The sequence below is a fragment of the Scyliorhinus torazame genome, chromosome X, assembly GCF_047496885.1.
Source record: "Scyliorhinus torazame isolate Kashiwa2021f chromosome X, sScyTor2.1, whole genome shotgun sequence".
Taxonomy (NCBI): domain Eukaryota; kingdom Metazoa; phylum Chordata; class Chondrichthyes; order Carcharhiniformes; family Scyliorhinidae; genus Scyliorhinus; species Scyliorhinus torazame.
In genome coordinates, this window is record NC_092738.1 from 29,603,566 (window position 1) to 29,629,049 (window position 25,484).

Genomic DNA, 25,484 nt, shown 5'->3' on the forward strand with positions numbered 1-25,484 from the left:
CCGCACAGACAGTGACCCAAGCCGGAATCGAACCTGGGATCCTGGCGCTGTGAAGCAACAGAGTAAACCAGTGTGCTACCGTTCCACCCAAATGATCGAGGTGCCAGTGTTGTGAATAGTGACTTTGGGGGAGATGTAGAAGTAATTTGAGGGAATTGTTTGGGAGGCAGCAGGTGGCTACAGGGGTTGTTTTGGGGAGAGAGACGCAGATTAACTGGTGACAAATAGACAAGAGGTTTCAAAGAAGAAATAAAATTACAGTCCAATGCAAAAAGACATGGAAGCTATTCATTTAAATATTTGGATGTGTTTTATGGGGCTTTCAGGAGGCTCTGGCACAAGAACTGTATAAGCACACTAGCAGCTGGCGCAAAATCATGGAAGGAATTGGATGTGAAGCATGCAATGTCCAAATGTTTGCTGCACCTCATACAGCTGAGCGCAAAATCCATCCTACAGCCAGATGTGACCAAATAGAACTCGTGACTTTGTTACTTTTTTAAATATAATGAAAAACTCGAGGCCTGCAGCCAATACTGTGAACAGAGCGAGACCTTCTAGTTATCACTTCAGCGGTTTAAACAAAACATTGAACAAAGAGTGTATCAGATGCACTAATCTGAGAGCACTTCCTTTTTCTGAGAACTTTCCACTGTCTTTAACCAGCTTCCTGGCATTTTCGTGTCGTGGGTGGTTCAACAGCATTTCTTGAGATGTTCTGAGGAGAAGTAACTCTTCATTATTGATTGGAAGTGGAGCCTAGCAGGGAAGACAGTGGAACAGCAATGGCAGGAGTTTTGGGGGGTTATTCGGGAGGCACAACAGAAATTCATCCCAAGGAGGAGGAAACATGCTAAGGGGAGGACGAGGCATCCATGGCTGACTAGGGAAGTCAAGGACAGCAGAAAAGAAAAAGCATACAAAGTGACAAGGATTAGTGGGATGCCAGAGGATTGGGAAGCCTTTAGAAGTAAGCAGAGGACAACTAAAAAAGCAATGGGGGGGGGGGGGGGGGGGAGATGATGAAATCTGAGTGTAAACTAGCTAGTATAATAAATGAAGATTGCAAGAGTTTTTCCCCAATATATAAAAGGTAAGAGAGAGACAAGAATAGACACTGGAAAATTAGTGTGGAGAAGTAGTAATGGGGAACAAAGAAATGGCAGAGGAACTCTGTTATGTAGATTGGCCATGATAAATTGCTCCTTTGTGTCCAAAAGGTTAGGTGAGGTTACTGGGTTGCTGGATAGGGTGGAGGTATGTGAAGTGCTCTTTCCAAGGGCCGGTGCAGACTCGATGGGCTGAATGGCCTCCTTCTGCACTGTAAATGACAACTGAGTAGTTACTTTACATCAGTCTTCACGGTGAAAGACACCAGTGGGGTGCCAGAGCTCCAGGAGACTCTGGGGGCAGAGGTGAGTGCAGTGACCTAAGGAGAAGGTTCTGGGGAAACTGAAAGGTCTGAAAGTGGATAAATCACCTGGACCAGATGGACTACACCCCAGGGTTCTGAAGGAGATAGCTGAGGAGATTGTGGAGGCACTGGTAGTGATCTTTCAGGAATCACTGGAGGCAGGGAGGGTCCAGAGGACTGGAAAATGGCTAATGTAACACCCCTGTTTAAGAAGGGAGGGAGGGAGAAGACGGGAAATTATAGGCCTGTTAGCCTGACTTTGAACTTTGGTAAGATTTTGGAGTGCATTATTAAGGATGAAATTGCGAGTACTTAAGTGCATGGTAAAATAGGGCTGAATCAAGGGGAGATCATGCCTGACAAATCTGTTAGAGTTCTTTCAGGAGGTAATGAGGAAGTTAGACAAAGAAGAGCCAGTGGACGTGATCTATTTGGATTTGCAGAAGGCCTTTGACAAGGTGCTGCATAGGAGACTGTTAAATAAGTAAAAGCCCTTGGTGTTAAGGGCAAGATCCTGGCATGGATAGAGGATTGGCTGACTGACAGAAGGCAGAGAGTGGGGATAAAGGGGTCTTTTTCAGGATGGCAGCCGGTGACTAGTGGTGTGCCTCAGGGGTCAGTGCTGGGACCACAACTGAAATATAAATTAATGATCTGGAAGCAGGAACTTAGGGCATTGTTGCTAAGTTTGCAGATGATACAAAGATATGTCGATGGACAGATAGTATTGAGGAAGCAGGGAGGCTGCAGATTTTAGTTTTTCCAGTGAACCCTCCAGGGAAGGGAGCTGATCTGGAGAGGCTACTGTTTCGGCTGGCATGGGGTAGTTTTAGGTACCGGGGATATGGGTGGCTCATGACAGGGGCTTGTTACATAAATTGAACCTGGCCAGTCTGGTAGAGGGGGTGAAGACGGACTTGGAAGAGGTGGGATGCCCTCCTGTTGTCTTTGGTGGGAAGGGTTCAGATGAACATTCTTCCAAGAGTCTTGTTTGTGTTTCGATGTCTCCCAACTTTCTTCCCAAATCTTTCTTTAGTAGGGTCAACAAGTCAATTTCAACCTTTGCTTGGGAGGTTCCTCCCCACCCAACTCGGTTCAAAGGGCTTTCTTGCAGAGGGATAGACAGTTGCGGGGGAGGGGGGGGGGGGGGTTGGCATTACCTAATTTGATGTATTATTACTGGGCAGCAAACATTGAGAAAGTGCAGAGATGATTTCAGGATTCAGTGTATGGGAGCAGATGGAGGAATAGAATAGAATAGAATTTACAGTGCAGAAGGAGGCCATTCAGCCCATCGAGTCTGCACCGGCTCTTGGAAAGAGCACCCTACCCAAGGTCAACACCTCCACCCAACACTAAGGGCAATTTTGAACACTAAGGGCAATTTATCATGGCCAATCCACCTAACCTGCACATCTTTGGACTGTGGGAGGAAACCCACGCACACACGGGGAGGATGTGCAGACTCCGCACAGACAGTGACCCATGCCGGAATCGAACCTGGGACCCTGGAGCTGTGAAGCAATTGTGCTATCCACAATGCTACCGTCTTGTATAGGTTCGAGTTTGAGGACACTTGTTACTGCTCTTCTTCTGTTCTCTTCAACTAGGTTCTCTTCGAGCCTAATGGTAATAGCCTCTCTCAGAATATGAAATCAATTCAGACAGCACTTTAAATTAGGGTCTATGTTGCTACTGGCGCCAAACTGTGTGAAGCATTGGTTTGTACCGGCTGGGATGGATTGATCGTATAAGATCTGGGAGGAGGCGGAGAGGTTTAGAGATTTTTTTCGTGGAGGGTAGGTTTGCTGGGCTGGAGGAGTTGGTGGAAAAAGATCCGACTCACAGGTGGGAAAGATCCGACTCACAGGTGGGAATGTTTTTAGGTATATACAGGAGTGGAATTTTGTGCAAAACGCTTTTTGTTTCCTTGGTTACTGGTGCCTTCGCTTATAGATAAGGTGCTGTCTCTTGACGAGATAGAGGAAGGGAAGATATCCGATATATATGGGCAGATGATGGACATGGAAACGGCTTCGCTGGAGGACGTAAAGAGGAAATGGGAGGAAGAGTTGGGTTTGGGAAGGGGGGGGGGGGTGGCGTGAGGTTCATAGGGTCAATTTCACCTCCTCATGTGCATGGCTGAGTTTGATTCCATTTAAAGTGGTACATAGGACGCACTTGACCAAGACACGTATGAGTGGGTTCTTTCTGAGTGGAAAGGATAGATGTGAGCGTTGTTTGAGGGGTCCAGCGAACCATTCGCATGTTTTGGTCTTGTCCTAAGCTTCTTCAAAACAATATCGGAGATTTTGGAAGTTAGAGTGGAGCTGTACCCAATGGTGGTGAACATAGAATTTACAGTGCAGAAGGAGGCCATTCGGCCCATCGAGTCTGCACCGGCCCTTGGAAAGAGCACCCCACTTAAACCCACACCTCCACCCTATCACCGTAACCCAACCTATCCTTTTTGGACACCAAGGGCAATTTTAGCATGGCCAATACACCTAACCTGCACATCTTTGGACTGTGGGAGGAAATCAGAGCACCCGGAGGAAACCCACGCAGACTCTGGGAGAACGATCTCAGACTTGCCGGAGCTGCAGGAGGGGATGAATTTGCTTTCTTGGCCTTTGCCTCACTGATAGCCCGGAGGCGAGTCTTGCTCGGATGGAGGGCATCGGAGCCACCCAAGACTCCTGCATGGTTGCGGGATTTGTCGGAATTCCTGCATTTGGAAATGATCGAGTATGCCATAAGGGAATTGGAGGAGGGGTTTTATTCTAGGTGGCTGCCATTCATTACCTCCTTTAAGGAGCTATTTGTCAGCAATTGGGGGTGGGGATGAGGGGATTTTTTAATAGCAATTGTATACATTTGTTTGCCTTCTATATGTTACAATTGAAAACATTTCTGAATAAAAATATATTTTGAAAAATCTGTCCTGTCAGTAGCATTTAAATGGAAAGTGCTTTTTCTTAAAGGGAAGATGTTTGTCTTCTCTGGAATTCACAATGGCTGGAAGGAGCAACTTGGCAAAACCTAATTTCAGTGATAAAGCTTTGGGTGTCCTGCTGTAGGTGCAACAAAACCGGGCATTAGGCCCGGCTTTCTGTAAATGCAGCAGTTCAAGATATTGGAAGGAGAAGGCAAATCAGACGAACACAATGTTCCAGATCATTGGACCTTGGAACAAATGTACAAAATTTTTTTCAGGTATCCAAAGGCATGGTGCCACCACTCTGCAAGTATTTTAGTTCTGCATCTTTCTCTCTCTCCTGTGATAAGGTTATCTCACACACAAAATACCTTTTGTTATATTCTCTTGGGGATGCAATGCAAGTCTGTTCTTTTTTCTATATATGCTTCCCAATGTGAAGGCTCAGAACCATGATCTCTTGCACATCACACCAGGTTGTCAAGTGTTGTCCTTCACTCTGTACCTGTCCAGCTACTTGTTGCAATGAGTGAATTTGAGGAAGGGGTATCTGATAAAGCACTACTCACGAGTGAGAAGGAGCAATCAGCAGGAACAGAAGAAAAGAGTCTCGATCAGAGTGTCCCAGTAGACAGTTAGAGCATAGAACATGAGTCTGCACCAACCCACTTCAGCCCTCACTTCCACCCTATCTCCGTAACCCAATAACCCCTCCTAACCTTTTTTGGTCACTAAGGGCATTTCCTGGTTATGAACAAAGGATTGCTTTCCTCAGACACGTTTGGATTCAGACTCGAGTTAATGCAGGAGCACATGGCATAGGGTTCATAATTGCCCATGAACAGCAGGCAGCAGAGCATCTATGGGTCCTCTGTAGTGCTGGAGGAGGGATTTATTCAAGTGCAAAGAACCAAGGAGAGTCCTCTGCAGGGGATTCCCTAACCAATGAGAGGACAACGCCAGAACTGAATTTCTTCAGGAATACTGCAACTCAAACCATGAGAGATCTTCAGTGTCCAGTTTCAGGAGCTGTTGGTTTTCAAATGCAGGGCTAACCCACTGCGCCACCATGCTGCCCTCCTATCCCAATGGTATGGTTGCAATAGAGGCTGGTTTCCTCTCTCAAAGCTTTCATATTCACTCAGTCCCCATGAAGGACTGGACAGCCTCTGGCAGTTAGCTCCAGCTGTTGCAGCAACATCTGTAGTTCCTGCATCCAGTAGACCATATCCATTCCAGGAGACTAGCGCCTCCTCCTGCCATCACAGTTGCTTTGCTCACTTGGATAGGAGTTTCAATGGTTAAGATATAGCACTAACCCACCTTACACTGTTACCAAGAAAAAGCTTTGTATAGGCAGTGATCTAATGAAACTTTATTTTCCCCCTTTGATGTTTAGGAGCTGCTTCGGGTTACCTGCCGAATCAGCATAACAATCGGGAATATGCTCTTCCTATCAGCTGGTGACTGTCTGTGTGGAATTTGCACTTCCTCCCAGTGTCTGCATCGGTTTCCTCCGGGTGCTCCGGTGTCGTCCTGCAGTACAAAGATGTGCGGATTAGGTAGATTGGCCATGATAAATTGCCCCTTAGTGCCCAAAAGGTTAGATGCGGTTACTGGGTTACATGCATAGGTTGGAGACGTGGGGCTAAGTTGGGTGCTCTTTCTAAGGGTCGGTGCGGACTCTGGGCCGAATGGCCTCCTGCACAAGGATTCTATGTATCTGGTATTGAGAGATATGTTTGGTAAAAGGTGGGAGTATTGGTTACTGTACTTCTGTAAGAGCTTTGGACCCCATCTTCCCTATCCAAACAACATGACTCTCCGTGTTTGCCTCTTTTCTATCTTCATTGGACTATTCCATCTTCCAGCTTTTCATCTCTCTCAAATTTATGGACCTTGGATGGAATGTACAGCATCTCACCAAACAGAATTGTTACTTCAGTATCTCAATGGTGTGTTTCAGAGTGACATGGGCCTCGTGATAGTAGCTGCGTTGTGGGGGTTTCCAGTAGCGTTCGGTATGGGTGCAAAGGATAACCCCTCATCTCTGTAGCGTGCAGTCTGGTCATTCTCTTAGCACCTTCAAACAATGCAGATAATGTGGACTGCTGCAGGATAATAGCAGTGAGTACTCCATGGGTAATGGCGAAGACGTGGGATTGCATTGTTGCGGTGGGAAGCTACCATGCGTGTTCATGGAATGATGTCCCTTTCTCTATGTTGGTACTAGAATTATTGTGAGCAGTGTTTGTGGCTATATAGGTACTATCGAAACCTCCCAGATTGTAAGTTTCTGTGCCCTCCCCAGTGAATATCTTTTCTACTGGATAGTTTTGTACAGGAACAAACTACAGCTGGTTAATCTGGGAGATGTCCTTCTATGTTGACCTGGAAAGATTCATGTATTAGTGATTTTGGCAGAACAGGAAGAATATCCTGGTTTCTGTGATTTGCTGAAGTGTCATGTACAGATCTTGCCTGTAAATCAGGCTGCAGTAAAGCAGTGCTATGGCTCATTTAACACGTCCAGATAGGAGTGGCAGGTGCCCTTGAGGTACTTTTGGATCGGCAAATGATGTTGTCTCATAATTGGCACTTCTCATTCAGATCATATAGTAGTCTGGCAGTAGACCTGCCAACCTCAGTGCCATTTATATCACAGCACCTATGTTTGCCACTTGCAATACTGCATGGAAAGAGGGATGATTATGCAAGAATGCAGTATCAGGGAAAAAAAGTTACAACGTGTTGAATGCACTTCCTTCAAAGTCTCTCCAAGTGAAATTGAAAATCCAGGCAAAGCAACAAACTTGGCTTGTATTAGCATCATTGTGTCCAGATTTTGCACCTCGACATGAAGCCCAATGAAAAACTTGCATTTGCTTATTTTGCAACCTTGGAATATTGCAAAATGTTTCACTTGTCAATGAAGTACTTTTGCCAAATTTTCTACTCTACAAGATTGACTGCACTTCAAAAATGCACCACTGGTTGGGCAGTATTTTGGGACGTCCTAAATGTAAGTTCATTATTTTTTTCCTTCGCATAATATCTCGGGTTTGATGTGTTTCTACATTTTATGTAATATATCTCCAGGTGAAAAAAATCTGAATAAATCTTTTTTACAACTGGTTTTGGACTTTTAAATTAGCAAAATTTGAGGGAAAGCTACAATGAATTTAGTTCCTCGTCTCTCTTTGCACCTTTCCCCTACCTCCACCGAACATCGCTACATGAGAGGGCAGTTAGGGTCACACCCCTGGCCTCTGCCAATGCTCTGTAATTGGACTGTGGCAGGTGTGACTCCCCTCAGAGCTTCCTTCCAACAGTCTGAGAAAGAAAATCTGCTAGCTCCTTTGACTTTGCTTTGGGTAACTAGCTATTCTGTTTGACATCAGGTGTATGAACCTAGAGATTCCTGATCAAACACTGCCTTCAACTCACTAACTGACGAGCCCTGGATCACAATTGAATCCCAAAAAGGACACAGTCTGCCCCATACTTTTGAAGCCAGTATAGTGTGCACTTTCATATTCTCTAAAAAGGGGTTTCCTCTGTTGTCTTTCCCTCTGTAGTTACATTGGTGACTGTGAAATCAATGTTGAAGTGAAGAAGTATTTCTGCAAAGCTGGAGTGAATGGCATTCAGGTAGGTCATTTCAATGGGAAATAGTAAAGCTCAGTGCACCGTGTAAATTTGCGCCCATTTTCTAGCACCGTTATTACAAATTACACTTGAAAGGAAATCCCAATTTATTTAAAATGTCACCCTCAGTGGCACATGCATTATCAGCTGTGGTTTTGAGCCACACAGGCCTGGAAGGTTCCATGCTTGGTCCCTGGCCTGTGCTCTGATCATTGAAAGAAGCAACTGTAACACCTGGTCTCAGTATGCTCAGGCTAGTGAAGGGGAAAATCAGGTCCAAGGTTCCCAGTCAAGGGGCTATAGATGGAAAATATGTGGGTGTGGAAGTCAGATCAGAACTCTCTGAACTCACCATGGTTCCTTTTTCCTTTGACAGCATTTTCAAACCCCCCCCCCCCCCCCCCCCTCCCTCAACCACCTAGAAGAACAAGGACAGCAGATGCATGGCAACACATCTGTTAGTATTTTCTGCAACTTCTCCAAGTAACACACCATGCTGACTTGGAAATGTATCGCTGTTCCTCCACTGTCGCTGGGTCAAAATCCCGGAATTCTCTCCCTAACACCCTGTGTGTGTACTACACCCCACGGACTGCAGTGGTTCTAGAACGTGGCTCACCAGCACCTTCTTGAGGGCAATTGGGGATCGGCAATAACTGCTGGTTTTTTGAGCAACGTTCATGAATAAATGTATTAAACAAAACTGAATAGCTATTCAACCACTCCATTCCTTCAGAGCCATTAATTATAGAGACCAGGAAGAAGCACTAAAGTTGTTGTTAAGATCTTGCATTGACATCAGCTTTGAAATAAAGGAACACGCAATACTTGATTGAACTGGAGGAAGTCACTGTTAGCATTTCCTGTAAGACTGCAGGTTAAATGAATGAATATCGGCATTTGTGAGCCATTATTCAACAGTGAGTGAGCTGACACTGAACTAAGGCCCTTGTTACGATATATTCACTTCCATATCACTTTTAGTTGAGCAGCAGCTTCTGGTGTTTTCTTCTGGATAAAACCTTTCTTAAACAGCAGTGCTTCTCAGCATAGAGTTGTCATAATCGTGAGGAGATTGCAATATATCCCATAATACCCTGACAATGCAGCCCCTAGTTGCAGTATTAAGTGACAAAACTCTGACCCACTTTGTCCTCCCAGGCACAAAGTAGTAATGTGATTGTCAGGAAGTTATGAAATAAGGAAAACTGATATAAGAAATAAAATTAAATACTATTCTGCCCCAAAAATACATCGAAGCAATTCTGTGGAATACAAATGCACAGGGGCAATATGAAAAGCGCACACAGGCAGATGGCAGTGAATATGAACCTACTCTCGTGTTCTTTAAACTCTTGATAACTGTACAGCGCCTAGGTAATAAGCCACAGTAGCATCTAATAATGTCATTAGCAGCCAATCTGACAGCATCCATGGAGAGAAAAACAGAATTAACTTTTCTGGTGATGACAGTTTGTCATATGTTAATTCTGTTTCTCACTGTAGATACTGTCCGACTTGCTGAGTATTTCAAGCATTTTGTCTTTAATTTCGGATTTGCAGCAGCATCCACAGTATTTTGCTCTTGTGCAAGCAGCCAAACTGCAGCCGCCGCAAGCAGCCAATCCACAGCAGCTAATCCGCAGCTAGCCAATCTGCAGCCAGCGTTTCCCCATTGGTCACTCGGCTAGCATCAGCAAATTTTCAGCAATTGGTCTGCTGTCAGCTACCTGCAGCAGGATGGGCTGGTTTCAGATGGGCGAGGTTACAAGATAATTGGGGTGAAAACAAGATCAGTGATGGGGTGAAAGAATGAATTACCAGAAATGGGAGTGGGTGAGGGAACAGAGCTAATAGAATTATGATTGGAAAGGCAGGAGCATTGGTACAGTTGACGTTGACTTTGACAGTAACTTTCTAGATAAATGATGAGTATTGCTGAAAAAAAGAGACAAGTCGAAGCTTTTCATCTTGCACTCATCAGGACACTTTGCAAGAATATCAATATTAAAGGGGAAAGCAACGATTTATACTGTATGAGAAGAGAGTGCTGATTGGTTGACAAGTGGACTTGATTGGTAGAGGTGTTTCCATGGAGAATGCACCAGTTGATGGGGACTGACAGTTAACTGCCAAACATTGTTTGCAATTTCAACCAAGCAGTTTGACCCTGATTGGTCATGGCATCGTCTGCTCCTGTCACTGAACCTGCCCGACCCAAACAGGAGCAAAAAATCCAAGCCTATGTTTTGAGCTTTGCAAGCACGGTTTGGTCAAGTACGGCCTGCACCTTGCCCGTTGTGAATAACAGAAGGGACTTGCTATTTATACGATCCACCAGTCTTTGGGACGTATGGCCTACATACCTAGCATCACACTGGCACTGAACCTCAAATACCACATTAGTCATTTGTGTGATTGGTAAAAAGTCTTTCGCTTGATGGCAGCATCCTGTTAGTGGAAATACCACTCGTGTTGCTACTGCATAGCAGCAGCGTGAACAGCTAGCTTCACCTGTTGCTCAAAGTTTTGATATCTTGCCCTTCCAGGGTAATCCGAGGTAGACTGGACACTTTTCAGGACTGAATATGCCTTAGGCCCATTCATGAGTTTGCGTGGCATACAGTGCAAAATGATCTGATCAGGGTAGCTATTTTCTGCCAATGATGCTTTTGATGTGTCCGATTTCCGCATCAAGCTTGCACGGTGCGCAAATGGCTTCGGCCCTATTTACATGGTTGCTGATAAGGCCAATCTCATAGGACGTGGAACCGTAAGAATCCCAGCGTGTGTATTGACCATTGACGGTAGGCTTGCGGTCGACTGTGGTTTTAAAAAAAAAAAAAACTCTGGCAGATTCTTTACCAAGTATGCCATGGAAAGGGAGTTAGTTCATTTGACTGCTATATTTCAAAGGTGAATTTGAGCGCAGGGTGGAGCTATTAAGACATGCAAGGAAATTATTACATGCTGCTACGGATTTAAATAGACCAAACTTATCATTCACATATTGGAAAAGGATTGGTTTAAGAATTACGTTGACAACCAATTTAACATAGTCAGTCGGGCTCACAGTTTTACAGAATCACAGTGGTGCCATGGCGCAGGAGGCCATTTAGCCCATTGTGTCTGCACGGTTTAGCTCAGGCCAGTTTAGCCCAGTTGGCTGGACAGCTGGTTTGTGATGCAGAGTGAGGGCAGCAGTGTGGGTTCAATTTCCGTACCGGCTGAGGTTATTCATGAAGGCTGCCGCCTTCTCAACCTTGCCCTTTGCCTGAGGTGTGGTGACCCTCAGGTTAAATCACCACCAGTCAGCTCCCCCCCACCACACCCCGGGGGAAAGCAGCCTATGGTCATCTGGGACTATGGTGACTTTACCTTTACTGTGTCTGCACTGTGTGTGTGTGTGTGTGTGTGTGTGTGTACTGAAAGATGCACATATTAATACACAGAGCCCTGTTCTTCGCAGACGAAAGAGCATGTACACACATTGCACCTATTCCACTAAAATAAGTGACAGCCATTCGCTGGCCCATTACACAGGGCAATGCCTTGCCCAATCCGAGTCAAGCAGCCTGGTTTAAATTGGAAATAATGCTTGGCATTTATCTGTCAGCCACCATCAACTGGTGCAATCTTAATGGCAGGCCTCGTCTAAAGTCCGTTTTCCAACCAATCAGCACTCTCTTCTCATGCAGTATGAATTGTTTTTTTTCCCTTGCTGGTATTCTTGTGAAGTGTGCCAATGCGTGAAAAGTGGAAAAACTTCATCATGTTTCTTTTCAGCAATGCTCAAGTTCCATACTACCAACGACCATGTAAATACTGAAATGTCTGAGCAGTAGGAGAAAGTGAAATACTTGTATATTATTCAAATTATTGTTGCAAAAGTTGCCGGGCTAACATGACTACTCTGTGTGAAACACGCTTGGGGAGAAACCCAGAAACCTATCGGTAATTTTGGCCATGAACCTGACCTATATTGTGTGCAACACATTTCTCCTGAAGTATCCTCGTGTCTATTATTCAAGTGTCTGTTCCTTCACTCGATTATTCCTTTCCCCATCTCTCCTGTAGCTCCATGGGATGCTTCGCGTGATCCTCGAGCCCTTGATTGGAAATATGCCATTGGTGGGAGCAGTGACCCTGTTCTTCATCCGCCGTCCAGTAAGTGTGTTGTGGAAGTAAAAAGAAAACCCACCAATGGAATAGAAGATGAGGGATGAATGCAGGACTGCTTCACTCGGGATCAGTGAGAGATCTTAACTTGGGATTATTATAGTTCTACTGTAAATGATCTCACAGCGTCATCTGGAGATGTGATTTATAAGGAGCCAAGTCATGTTGAATTAGTTGATTACATATTATTTAATTTTTTTTTTTAAATAAACATTTTATTGAGGCATTTTTGGTATAGTAACAACAACAAAATAAACAATATACATGAAACCATAAACATAGTGCAAAAGCTATTCACCTCTCATACAGGTCCCTCCCTTATTGACCCCCTACTCTAATCTAAACTCTTTCCCCTCCCCCCCCCCCCCCCCCATCTGCTGACGATTAATTTCCCGCAAAGATGTCGACGAACGGTTGCCACCTTCGGGTGAACCCTAACATTGACCCTCTCAAGGCGAACTTGATTTTCTCCAAACAGAGAAAGCTAGCCTCTGATAGCCAGGTCTCCGACTTCGAGGGCTTTGAGTCCCTCCATGCTAATAGTATCCGTCTCCGGGCTACCAGGGAAGCAAAGGCCAGAACGTCTGCCTCTTTCTCCTCCTGGATTCCCGGGTCTTCCGACACCCCGAAAATCGCCACCTCTGGACTCGGTGCCACCCTTGTTTTAACACCGTGGACATGACGTCCACAAACCCCTGCCAAAATCCCCTAAGCTTCGGACATGTCCAGAACATGTGGACATGGTTCGCTGTTCCTCCCGCACATTTTGCGCACCTGTCCTCCACCCCAAAGAACCTGCTCATCCGGGCCACTGTCATGTGAGCCCGGTGAACAACCTTAAATTGTATCAGGCTGAGCCTGGCACATGTTGCGGACGGGTTGACTCTACTCAACGCGTCTGCCCATAGACCATCCTCTATCTCACCTCCCAGCTCCTCCTCCCGCTTGCACTTCAGCTCCTCGGTCTGCGTCTCCTCCGACCCCATAAGCTCCTTTATAAATGTCCGAGACGCTCTCTTCTCCTACCCACCCTCTGGAAAGTACCCTGTCCTGAATCCCCCTTAGCGGTAGGAGCGGGAAGGTTGACACCTGTTTACGAAGGAAGTCCCGCACCTGCAGATGCCTGAATTTGTTTCCCCTCGCCAACCCAAACTTCTCCTCCAATGCCCTCATATTCGGAAAGCTTCCCTCTATGAACATATCCCCCATCCTCTCAATCCCTGCTCTCCGCCATAACCGGAACCCCCCCCGTCCATACTCCCCGGGGCAAACCAGTGATTATCACAGATTGGGGCCCAGACCGATGCTCCCACATGCTGCGTCCACTGGCCCCAAATTCTCAGGGCTGGCAGAGGCGCATTTACCAACGCCCCATATTATTTGCTTTTAAATAACTGCCATATTGAATAGCCTGTGGACACTTGCTGCCTGACCTCACACATACAAGGAGTGGCCATTTGGTGAGGTACTGGAGGACTACCCCAGCAGGAGTCAGCGTCATTAATGCAAATGAGTAGTCGAGGGAAAATTGATAAACACGTAACCAATATGGACAATAGTTTGGTTGGCAATCAAGGGATGGATTATGAATCGGGCGAGGGTTGCTGTTAAATACACTGATCAGACCCCATTTGGAAGTGCACTTCTCACCAACTAATCATAAGGAATGTATTATTTGTGTTAGAAGGGTGGGAGATGAGCAATGCAGATAAATACTGGTATCAGGAATTGAAGTTATAAGGAAAGGTTGAAGAGTTTGGAGTTGGGAGGTTGGGTGTGTTACCTTTAGAAAAAAAAAAGGAGACTTGAAATTGAGGTCGACATCATGAAGCTGTCAACATTGGAAAAATCTTTGGCATATCATCTTGAAAAGTGACAAAAGTTAATTTTTTAAAAAACTTTTAAACTAAACAAGGGCATGGTTGTGTAGGGGTTACATGTGATTACATAAGATTACATAGGATATATGGCACAGAAACAAGCCATTCATGTTTGCATTTATGTTCCACTTGAGCCTGCCCCGATATTTCCTGATCTATTTATCATGGTCAATCTCTATTCCCTTCGCCCTCATATATACCTGTCTAGCTTCCCCTTAATCCAGCTGTACAAGATCACTCAACCACTTCCTGTGGTAGCGAGTTCCACATTCTCCCCACTCTCTGGGGGAAGTAGTTTCTGTATTCCCGAATGGATTTCTTGCTGAATATCATTTATAAAAAAAAAACATTTAGCGTACCCAATTCATTTTTTCCAATAAAGGGGCAATTTAGCGTGTTCAATCCACCTACCCTGCACATCTTTGGGTCGTGGGAGTGAAACCCACGCAGACACTGGGAGAATGTGCAAACTCCACACAGACAGTGACCCAGAGCCGGGATTGAACCCGGGTCCTCAGCGTCGTGAGGCAGCAGGGCTAACCCACTGTGCCACCCTGCTACCCCCTGATGAATATCATATTTTGATGGTCTGTAGTGACGCTTTCCCCCAAAAGAAAATGTGAAGTGATTCATTTTGGAAGGTCAAATTTGAATGCTGAATACAGGGTTAAAGGCAGGATTCTTGGAAGTGTGGAGGCCAACTGAGTACTGCGAAGATGCTGGCGGAGTTGTTGGGGAGGGGGGCGGGTTGGAGGAGAACTCTCCCGATACGAGCTGGACCGGGCACATCGGTTGCCCAAGCCGAAGGCAAACCAGTCGCCAAGGGTAGTTATAATTTGCTTCCACAAGTTCCATGTTAAGGAGAAGGTCCTAAGGTGGGCAAAGCAAAGGCACGAGGTCAAGTGGGAAGGAGCTGGTATTCGAACATACCAGGACTTAACAAGAGAGCTGGCGAGAAGGCGGCACTCTTCAGCAATGGGGTGAGGTTTGATGTGGCCTATCCGGTGAAGCTGAGGGTGACATGTAACTCGAGACTTTGAGATGGTAGAGGCAGCGGAGGCGTTTGTGAAGGCCAAAGGACTAGGGTTGAAATGAGAGATGGGACTGAGATTTGGCTTCGGACTGAGTGGAATGTGTACAGTCTTATTTCTTGTTTCAGGTTGTTTATTTGTGGGGGGAACAGTGGGGTTTTGGGGTTAATTGATGGGAAAGGGTAGTTCACCTTTGTTATTGGCTACAGAGATTGCGTGAATATTGGGCTTGGGTGTTATGGCAGTTTTCTGGGGCGTGTTTCTTTGCACTGCTTATGTTTGAGTGTCTTAGTTTTCAGGGATTGGGTTATGGGGGAGGGGATTGGGAGGAGGGGGGCCTGGGCAGGGACCTCCACACTAGCAAGCGAAGGTTGACTAGTGAACGGGAGTGTGGTGGGGGGACGGGCCATGGTCGTTGGAACCTGGTCGCACAGGTTTCGATGGGCCTGGGAGGTGGGAAAGGTAGGCGAATGGGATCGATACAGGGAGAGGTGTTTTCAAAAGGAACTGGATGAGGGATTCTTTGGACAGGTTCGATGGCAACAAAGGGCGAAAGGCCCTGGTCAGAATAGTAACATGGATACTCCAAATTTTTTAAAAAACATACGCTGTGGTACGTTTTCCCAAAATGGCAGTTTGTGTGATGGAATTTACTAGTAACTCGCAGCAAACTCCGCTTATTCCACATTCAAAACGGGAGAGAGGAGTGTTCACAACCTCGTATTCGCAGTGGTGGCGATAGAAGGAGTTTATGATTGTGGATAGGAACAGTAAAAGAACCACCGAAATTAATATTAGCTCGTGATGTCCAGAGTCAGAGAAGTCAAAGTCCAGAGAGTTTTCCTTGATAACTGATAGGTTTCTGGTTGGAGGCGACAATAGGAAAATCCTTGAAATGAATGGCACTGCAGCACGATGGGCTTCTGGTGCTTAGATTGCTTGACAGGTGTTGATCAGAGACTTTTAAAAATCAAGCAGGTTTCATGGAGTTGAGAGACTGCTTTCTTAGGTGGGTGCTAGAGTCCTTTCTAGCTGCCATTAAAACAGAAGCCTGTCTGTGAGACCAAAGATGTCATGTTAAAATTGTCCAAAAGGCCAGGGACATGTCGTGGCCGATTAATGGTTAATTGCAGCTTAACAATTGGTTTCTGTGCTTTTAGCCAGAATTCTATTGTTCCCTCAATGGTCCCCTTTTGAAATGGCCCTAGACATTCCCAGGTGCAAGATGAGTCTGTTAATAACTCTGTAGGAATATCTTTTTGTGATAGTTCAGGTTGGGGAGCCAGCACGTCTGCACATTCTCTGCTTTCATTGATTACAAGGGTTCTATACAATAAAGTGTGATATTCCACAGGCAGAGAAGGGAATTATTTTTCTTGTAACTCTTGGTGGTAGCTCCTGGAACAAAGGGCCAGTCCTGTGGTCAGGTGACTTGTAGCGGTCATCTTGTTTAGTTCAGCAGAAAGTCCATTTTTTAAACATGGCAAAAAAAAGTTTTGGATTTCTTTTCATGTCATAGGGACCCAACACTGTGGTTTTGATAATCTGTGGTGTGGCTTTTAGCAATTAATACATTTGTACTCCGAGATCTCTTTGGTCTTCTACCCCACCTAGACTTTCAAGAAGCAAATGATCTTCCTTATTCTTCCTATTTATTACTAGGTTAGTAATCCAGAAGCCTGGACTATTAATCCAGAGATTGAGAGTTTAAATTCCATGGTGGCAGTTTTAGAATTAAATCTGGAAATAAAAAGCTAGCATCAATAAAAGTCACCATATAGCTGTTGGATTGTCGTAAAATCTTAATTGATTTACCAATGTCCTTTAGGGAAGGAAACCTGCCACTCTTGCATGGCCTATGTGTGATTCCAGTTCCACACCAACATGATTGACTCTTAACTGCCGTCTGACCTTCTGAACTGGCCTAGTCATCCACATCCTGAGAATAAATAAAACATTTTGCAAGATTGTCATGGAAGGTCTTGGTTGACAGGAGTGCTGGTTGTGTAGTGATCCATCTTTGACTTATGCTCTTGTTGTGTATGAGGCACAGAGCAAGGGTTACATTTATCCAATGGAGCTAGCTTTGTTTATATGAATGGCATTGACAAAATAGTCACATTTAAACCAAAAGTGCATGAAACTTGGCAGATCTGCACTGGATTTGAATGGAGACCTAGTTTCCGAATTCCCATGTCTGACAATGAAAGGTGTCTGTATTGAATAGCCAAACCTGATGCACACTAAATTGAAGTACAGTTTGAGATTCTGACATTGATTTAGACACTTTTGTCTTTTCAGGTACTGGACATTAACTGGACAGGACTCACCAACTTGTTGGATATTCCAGGGCTGAGGTATTGATCATAGATAAGAGCAAAACAGAATTAATCCTCTGAGGATCAAAAATGAAATCAAAGCATTCGAAAGATTATTCCAAGAACATGAATTACATTCTCGAATTCTGGGTGTATCTCACCTTTCTTCCAAAAATGTACAATGTACAAACAAAACCAAAGCATATTGAAAAATGTAATCAATAATATAATTTCATAAATATACAGTACTTTGCATAAGGTTTAATTAGAATTCTAATGTTTGTTTGAAAAATGAGCACAGGGCCCCACTGGAATCCTGTAATTGATTCAAAAGCAGCACATTTGAAAACACTGCAAACTGCCAAAAATACCAGAGACTACACCTTAAACGTTTCAGTAAAAAGTAATTATTCTTCAGAGTTCTAACCTCTGGTTACCCTTGTGTCTCTAAGTTTATCTCCTATATATTATATTCCTTTGCAATTGAAGCCTCTGATAAATGTTTTATTTTGCTCTATTACACTATTTCCCTCCATCTCTTGCCTTGCTCTGTCTCTTTTTCCTTGGACAGCTCAAAGTCTGACACCGTACTTATGGACACCATTGCCTCTTTCCTGGTTTTGCCAAACCGGATCACTTGTCCTCTTATTGGAGAACTCCACGTTGCTGAGCTCCGTTCTCCCCTGCCTCGGGTATGTTTTCACCAAATCATTGACAAGAAAATTGTTTTTGGGGTGCAATTGCTCTAGGATGGTGCTATTTTGGTGGTGTGTCAGCATTAAGTCTACCTATTTGGAGCCCAATGTTAAAACCTTGATATCCTTTTGAGAGTGGGGAGGTACTAATGCATTTAGTAATAAATAGCACCTGTCTGGCCAATCATAGCGCTGTGGTTGTGGTTTGCTTTGTTTGTACCAATAAAACATGGGAAGGGAGAACTTCATTTTTAACTTCACCACCTGAGCACTACCCAGGTGGAAGAAATTTCACACTCTTTGCAGAACCTGGCAGTTCCGTGTTGCATTGATCTGAATGGGGTGAAATCCAGGCAAGTTCTACAAAAGACAGGTGATTTGCTCTGCCAGTTTCCAGCCAGCCCAGGTGGAGATGAAAATTACCCCTCCCTCACCAGTCTACTTTGTCATTAATGTTCCTCCGAATAGCGCGCATTCCAATGTCCATGAATAGCAAATAAATAATAATCTTTATTGTCACAAGTAGGCTTACATTAACACTGCATTGAAGTTACTGTGAAAATCCCCTAGTCGCCACATTCCGGCACCTGTTCGGGTCACAGAGGGAGAATTCAGAATGTCCAATTCACCTAACAGCACGTCTTTCGGGACTTGTGGGAGGAAACCGGAGCACCCGGAGAAAACCCACGCAGACACAGGGAGAACGTGCAGACTCCACACAGACAGTGACCCAAGCCGGGAATCGAACCTGGGACTCTGACACTGTGAAGCAACAGTGCTAACCACTGTGCTGCCCCACCAGGAAACTGGATGCCAATAGTTTTCATGGGAAGTAAACCCCAATCTGGTGATATTAGAAAAGGGGAACTTCCAGCACTGCTACCATGTTGTATGGCGCAGTGCTGTTTGTTGCTGACACCAGATAAGTACAAACTCTCATGCTGCCTAGGTACGAACCTGTCAGCACTCAGTTAATCTCCATGTCACACAGTCTACAGCATTTAATTATTCCATCTGCAATAATCCAGTCCTTCAGAAAGGGGGATTTGAAACTGGTCTGTTTATTTTTAGGGAATAGTTCGGATCCACCTAATTGAAGCAGCGAGCCTGGAGTCGAAGGACACCTATGTCAAGGGATTCATCAAAGGAAAGTCTGATCCGTATGCAATTGTACGAGTAGGCACACAGGCATTCATGAGCAAGACCATCAGTGAGAGCATGAATCCTAAGTGGAATGAAATGTATGAGGTGGGTGAATATGATTGTATGTTTCATCCAGTCTTTGGAACCTTTAAACATCCTGGCATTTCTGCTGGTTGAAATCCTGGCTCTGCAATTCCTGGAAGCACAGCTTTGTGGTGTAATGGCTGAGGGAGACTGGGATCTGGTGCAGTGCTCATATTTGTGCCCATTTGAGAATGCTGGCATTTTCACCTATACCTCGTGATCCTGTTGTTGAGGAAGATTCTAGGATGAAATTACAGCAAAAATCTGCCTCCCCCTCCTTCCCACTTGCCCCCATCACAGTCAGCTTGGAAACTTCAGATGTACCAGAAATGGAACTGTCACATATGAGTTTGTGGCGCAGGTATTCCAATAGGCCTGGCAGGTAGGGTTCATCAAACATTACTTGAAACATTGTCTGGCCTAGTTAATTTTAAGGACATAGATGGCCTTTCCTTGTAAGGACAAGTCTCTTTGTCTTTTCCCTTGTGTCTCAGAGCCATGCACCACACATGGTACTTGAGAGGGTGTTTGCTGACGTATGTGTTCTCCACCACTGACACTCTGGGGAGAGGTGGGCAACATTCTGGCTGGGTGGAAGTTCCACCTTCTCTCAGTATCTTCCTCAGCCCCATATTCTAAATGGAGCAGAACTCCAGTACCAGCATTTCATCAAAGTACAGAACTGCTTCTGCAGTGCACTGGGTCCATCAATGTGACATTGAAATTCACCGCATTATCCCTAATACCACTGAAAGGCTTTTCCATCAATCATGCTAGTTGATAACTTCACACACATCTAGGCCTGTATTTACTCACCAAAGGGGTAATAAAACAATTCAATGTGTTTTGTTAACATTTAGGTGAGTGGTGATGTGAAATATGTTTCTTATCTCCCTTGTATGTATCATCAAATAACACTACAGCCCCAACCCCATGACATTGCTCTCACCCCAACCCCTGTCGGTGGAGAGTGTATAGAGAGCATATGGATTCCCCATAGACATTATGAATACTCCTTTGCTGATCAATAATATATGCACAAGATCCCTTCCTGGATAGTATTTCCTTCCTTCTTGCAGTGCTCACCTTTAAATCAGCAATATCCACAATCATCTACTAATCCAAAATCTAAATGTCTTTTGTTACTGGCACCAAGTTCTGCTTCATTGAGCACATTGCTGACATCTAGTGCTAGAAAGCAATATGGAAGAAATATGTTCAGCTTCAGAATCGGATGGATGTATTTTTCTCCATTAGCTAATTTTATTAATTATTATGCTTATGCACCCATGTATTCTCAAGCTGTTTCAAACAGCTGGAATTTATTTTTATAAATTTAGAGTACCCAATTCATTTTTTCCAATTAAGGGGCAATTTAGCGTGGCCAATCCACCTACCCTGCACATCTTTGGGTTGTGGGGGTGAAACCCACGCAAACACGGGGAGAATGTGCAAACTCCACACGGACAGTGACCCAGGGCCAAAACTGGGACCTCGGTGCCGTGAGGTAGCAGTGCTAACCACTGTGCCACCGTGCTGCCTTCAAACAGCTGGAATTTATAATTTGAAAGTTATTTGTCAAGTTGGATCAGTGTATCGCTGAACAGGACTACAATCCTGGAACATAAAATGCAACTTCAACTGATGGAGAATCCACATAACTTGTTGGAATATACAGAAAAGGATAGTTTTGAGGAGCAGTGTATCCCGTGTTCTCTTTCTGACCTGTGGCCGTATACACTCCACAGGTGATTGTCCACGAAGTTCCTGGTCAGCTGTTGGAAATAGAGATGTTTGATAAAGACCCAGATCAGGATGATTTCCTGGGCAGGTGAGAGCACTGTGTGTTTGTGTGCATGTATGTAGCAGCTTGTGTCCGCATGTCTGTGTATAGGACTATGTGAGTGTATGTATGGCCACTTGGCTTTCTGCGTTGTGCCCGAAAGGCAGTGCGGCCAGTAGATGCCAGGAGATCCCTCTTTTGGGATCTACCCAGCTCGCCACGCCTCGCGAGATCTAATGTGATCTCACAAGACGTCGCGACCTGAAACCTACCCATTGTGGACAGAATCATAAAGCAAGACCATAGCCTCATTCTAATATGCACTCCTGTGATCTACCAGTGACGTTGGGATCTAACCCCTTCACCTCAGAGACCTCAGGTGAGCGATGTTCAGACTGGTCCCTACAAGCAGGGACCAGACAGAACGGCACTTGTGGGGGATTCCCAAACCAAACTAAAATGTACCCCCTTGTGTGTTGAGTGGTGTAATTCATCTTATAAGGCGTCTGCGCCAGAGAATAAAAAGAGAATTCTAATTTTTTAAAAATTCCAATGAAGGGGCAATTTGGCGTGGCCAATCAACCTACTCTGCACGTCTTTTTGGGTTATGGGGGTGAGACCCACGCAGACGTGGGGAGAATGTGCAAACTCCACATGGACAGTGACCTAGTGCTGGGATCGAACCCAGGTCCTCAGCGCTGAGGCAGCAATGCTAACCACTGCGCCACCCCAGAAGAAACACAAATGAAAATTTTAATATATTTGGAGGAGAAATTGATGCAGTATTATAAGATGCAGATACCTGAGGCAATGTTTGTGTCCTGTGATACTCTAACTAAAAATGTTGCTGCAATACTCAATATAACAAGAGACAAATTCAACAAGTCTCATCTCTGAGGTTGTGCGCTCTATTCGGGAAAATTGGGGAAGCGATGGCCTGATAGCATTGTCACTGGATTAGTAATTCAGAGACCCAAGATATTGCGCTGGTGACCCAAGTTCAAATCCCAACGTGGCAGATGGTGAAATATAAATCCAATAAAATCTGGAATTAAAAAGTCAATGATGACCATGAAACCATTGTCGAGGTTGTAAAAACCCATCCAGTTCACTAATGTTCTTTTGGGAAGGAACTCTGCCACCCTTACCTGGTCTGACCTACATGTGACTCCAGACCCACAGCAATATGGTTAAATGCCCTCTGAAATGGCCTCTCAGTTCAGGGGCGATAAGTGCTGGCCCAGTCAGCAACACCCACATCCAATGAACAAAACAAAAAACAGCTCCTTGGGTTTTCATGGATTGTGGTATATCAAAGAGAGTTACATTGAGCTCTCTCAAAATGATAAGATCTGATATGGGCATTAAATGCAACAACTTTTTTAAAAAATTAATTAATTTAAAGAGTACCCAATTTTTTTCCCCCAATTAAGGGGCAATTTAGCATGGCCAATCCACCTATCCAGCACATCTCTCTTGGCTTGTGGGGGTGAAACCCACGCACGGACGGTGACCCGGGGCCGAACCCGGGTCCTCAGCGCCGTGAGGCAGCAGTGCTAACCACCACGCCACCATAAATGCAAAGACTTTTGATTTAAATCAAATGAGATGGAGTAAAATATTATGAACAGATGAGCATGCTAACAGTAATACTATCTCTCTTTCCCCCCCCCCCCCCCCCATAGTGGTATTGTTACTGGACTCGTAATCCCGAGACCCAGGTTCTTGGGACCCGGGTTCAAATCCCACCCCGGCAGATAGTGAAATTGTCGAACCTATCTCACTAATATAATTTAGGGAAGTAAATCTGCCGTCCTGGTCTGGCCTACATGTGACTCCAGAACTCAACTGCTCTCTCAAATGGAGGGCAATTAGGGATGGACAATAAATCCCGTAAATGAATTTTAAAACAACGCCTACTGTCTCCTTGTATTTTATTCTTGCTTTTTCTTAGTGTCTCATGTGGCCTTGATGGATTGTTTCTTGCACTGAGAGAAATGTGCTTGGAATCGGAGTGAGACGGTAATATCAGAATTTCTTTTATTTCAGAATGCAGCTGGACCTTGGAGAAGTGATGAAAAATCAAATAGTGGAAGAAGTAAGGACCAGCAGAGATGTTGAGATAACTACTGAACAGGCACTAAAGTGCCATTAAAGTGGCACTCTTAATGGAAAACTACCAGACAAAACTAAAGAGTAGAGTTGCTTCTGGTGATGTCATCTGAATGTTCGACAAGATTGCAGCATCTTAAAAGAGGCGGTATTCTATTTTAAATAAGCTAATGGCACGACCTACCCAAATGGGAACAGTGTCTCATCGCGCATGTGATTAGCCGGGTGTTTCCTGACGCTCGGAGAGCCGAGAAACACCACGCTATCGAACGGCCGTTTGGGTAAATCGGGGCCTCAGCGGGGAAGGCCGGACTTAGTCACGTTTTCTGCACTGAGCTCCCCCGAACCTCCTCCACCGCCCCCTCCATCAAAAGGGAGTCCTTAGAACCACCACATCTTTCCCCCACATAGGGCACCCCTGGGCCAGATCCCCATTGCTTGAAAAATGTCAGCCTGACAAGAGGGCAAGCACCTGGGGGCCTCTGATCCCCTGGGCATCCCCCATGAGAGCCGTTCTGTCTCGTTCCCGTTTGCGGAGACCAGCACTGAATAGCGCTCGCCCGAGATCTCCAAGGCGAAGGGGTTAGATCCCACGCCTTGGATAGATCGTGGGAATGCATATGAGTGAGACTAACTGCTCACTCTAATGTGCAGATTTGCCAGAAAATGATCCCGCCCACAACGGGTGACATCTTGCGAGATCCTGTTAGATCTCGCAAGGCATGGCAAGCCGGATAGATCCTGGTCGAGGGATCTCCCGGCAGCGCCACTCTTCGAGCGTAACGCGGCCGATAGATCTTGCCCAACAGCTCTATTAAAATGAAGGAATTTTATCTGAATGCACTGAACATTAACATCATTGTCATTTCTATCCTTACCTTGTTTGAGGAGGTGCTTTGCATCATTTGTGGCATGATTATGTCACACATGAGTAATTTCAGCATTGCGTTTTGGGCTTGCAAACAACTAAAAATAACCGTTTGGAAAGCTTGCTTCTTGAAGACAAGTCACCTTTTAATTCCCAAAACCATAGGCTGTCGCTGATGGCTGTACATTAATTACCAGGCATCATCTTTGTTATTTATGTCAGATTTTCAACAATGTTATGGTAGCAGAGGAACAGCTCTGAGAAAATTCATATTCATGTACTGAAGTTCCTTTATTCTTGGTGTAGTTACAGATATGCATGAACTATTTTTTGTTGTACCTCACTTTATAATGCTCAACCCTGTGTTTTCTCTGTGCCTGACTCTAAACCTCTCCTCTCTCTGTTCTCTTACGTAGTGGTTCACTCTGAAGGACGTTGAGCGAGGAAAGGTCCGTCTGAAATTGGAGTGGCTGTCTCTGTACTCTGACCCAGCAAAACTGGAGCAGGTAATCCCAAAACTTAAAATCAGTTTGACTGACCATCACCCATGAGATGATACATGATCAGTATCATATTCAAAATCTAGTCTACTTGTAATTAGAATTATTGGATAAGACTTCCGGGTGCGGCGATGACCAGCTGAGTCGCACGTTTCGGCAGCTCCCTGTGAAACGGACTTTTGGGCTCTTGATAGGAGCCCCAACGGCAATTTTAACGGCTGAAAACACCGTGCGGTAAACCAGAAGGGTGTTCCCCCTGGACACGGATGGAAAAAGGAGAGGAAAGTGGCCGGATTGCAGCGGATCCTTTGGAACAACGGCAAGGAAGGCAAGCAGAAACCAAGATGGCGTCGGAAGGTGGCAGTTTCATATGGGGCCCTGAACAACAAGAGTTTTTGAAACGCTGCGTGGAGGAGATAAAAAAGGAAATGAAGAAAGAGTTGTTGGCCCCGATACTACAGGCGATTGAAGGGCTGAAAGAGGAACAAAAGACCCAGGAGCAGGAGCTTCGGGTCGTGAAGGCGAAAGCAGCAGAGAATGAAAACGACATACAGGGCCTGGTGGTGAAGTCGGAGATACAGGAGGCACACCAGAAACGATCTGTGGAGAGGTTGGAGGCACTGGAAAATAACGCAAGGAGGAACAACTTGAGGATTCTTGGCCTTCCTGAAGGTGTGGAGGGGGCGGACGTCGGGGCATATGTGAGCACGATGCTGCACTCGTTAATGGGAGTGGAGGCCCCGACGGGTCCGTTGGAGGTGGAGGGAGCATACCGAGTTATGGTGCGAGGACCGAGAGCAGGAGAAGCTCCCAGAGCCATAGTGGTGAGATTTCTCCGTTTTAAGGATAGAGAAATGGTCCTTAGATGGGCGAAGAAAACTCGGTGTAGTA

The 25,484-nt window shown here is 45.2% G+C and overlaps 1 protein-coding gene across 1 annotated transcript in view; it reads left to right on the plus strand.

Moving 5' to 3' along the window:
* The window catches only part of esyt1a (extended synaptotagmin-like protein 1a), a 163,552-nt gene that overhangs the window by 84,964 nt on the left and 53,104 nt on the right, over nt 1-25,484 (plus strand). The window contains exons 5-12 of the mRNA XM_072493933.1: nt 7,931-8,003; nt 12,078-12,167; nt 17,392-17,447; nt 17,980-18,100; nt 19,175-19,351; nt 21,079-21,161; nt 23,163-23,211; nt 24,510-24,599. Coding sequence (XP_072350034.1) covers nt 7,931-8,003; nt 12,078-12,167; nt 17,392-17,447; nt 17,980-18,100; nt 19,175-19,351; nt 21,079-21,161; nt 23,163-23,211; nt 24,510-24,599 — 739 coding nt within the window. The remainder of the gene's footprint in view (nt 1-7,930; nt 8,004-12,077; nt 12,168-17,391; nt 17,448-17,979; nt 18,101-19,174; nt 19,352-21,078; nt 21,162-23,162; nt 23,212-24,509; nt 24,600-25,484) is intronic.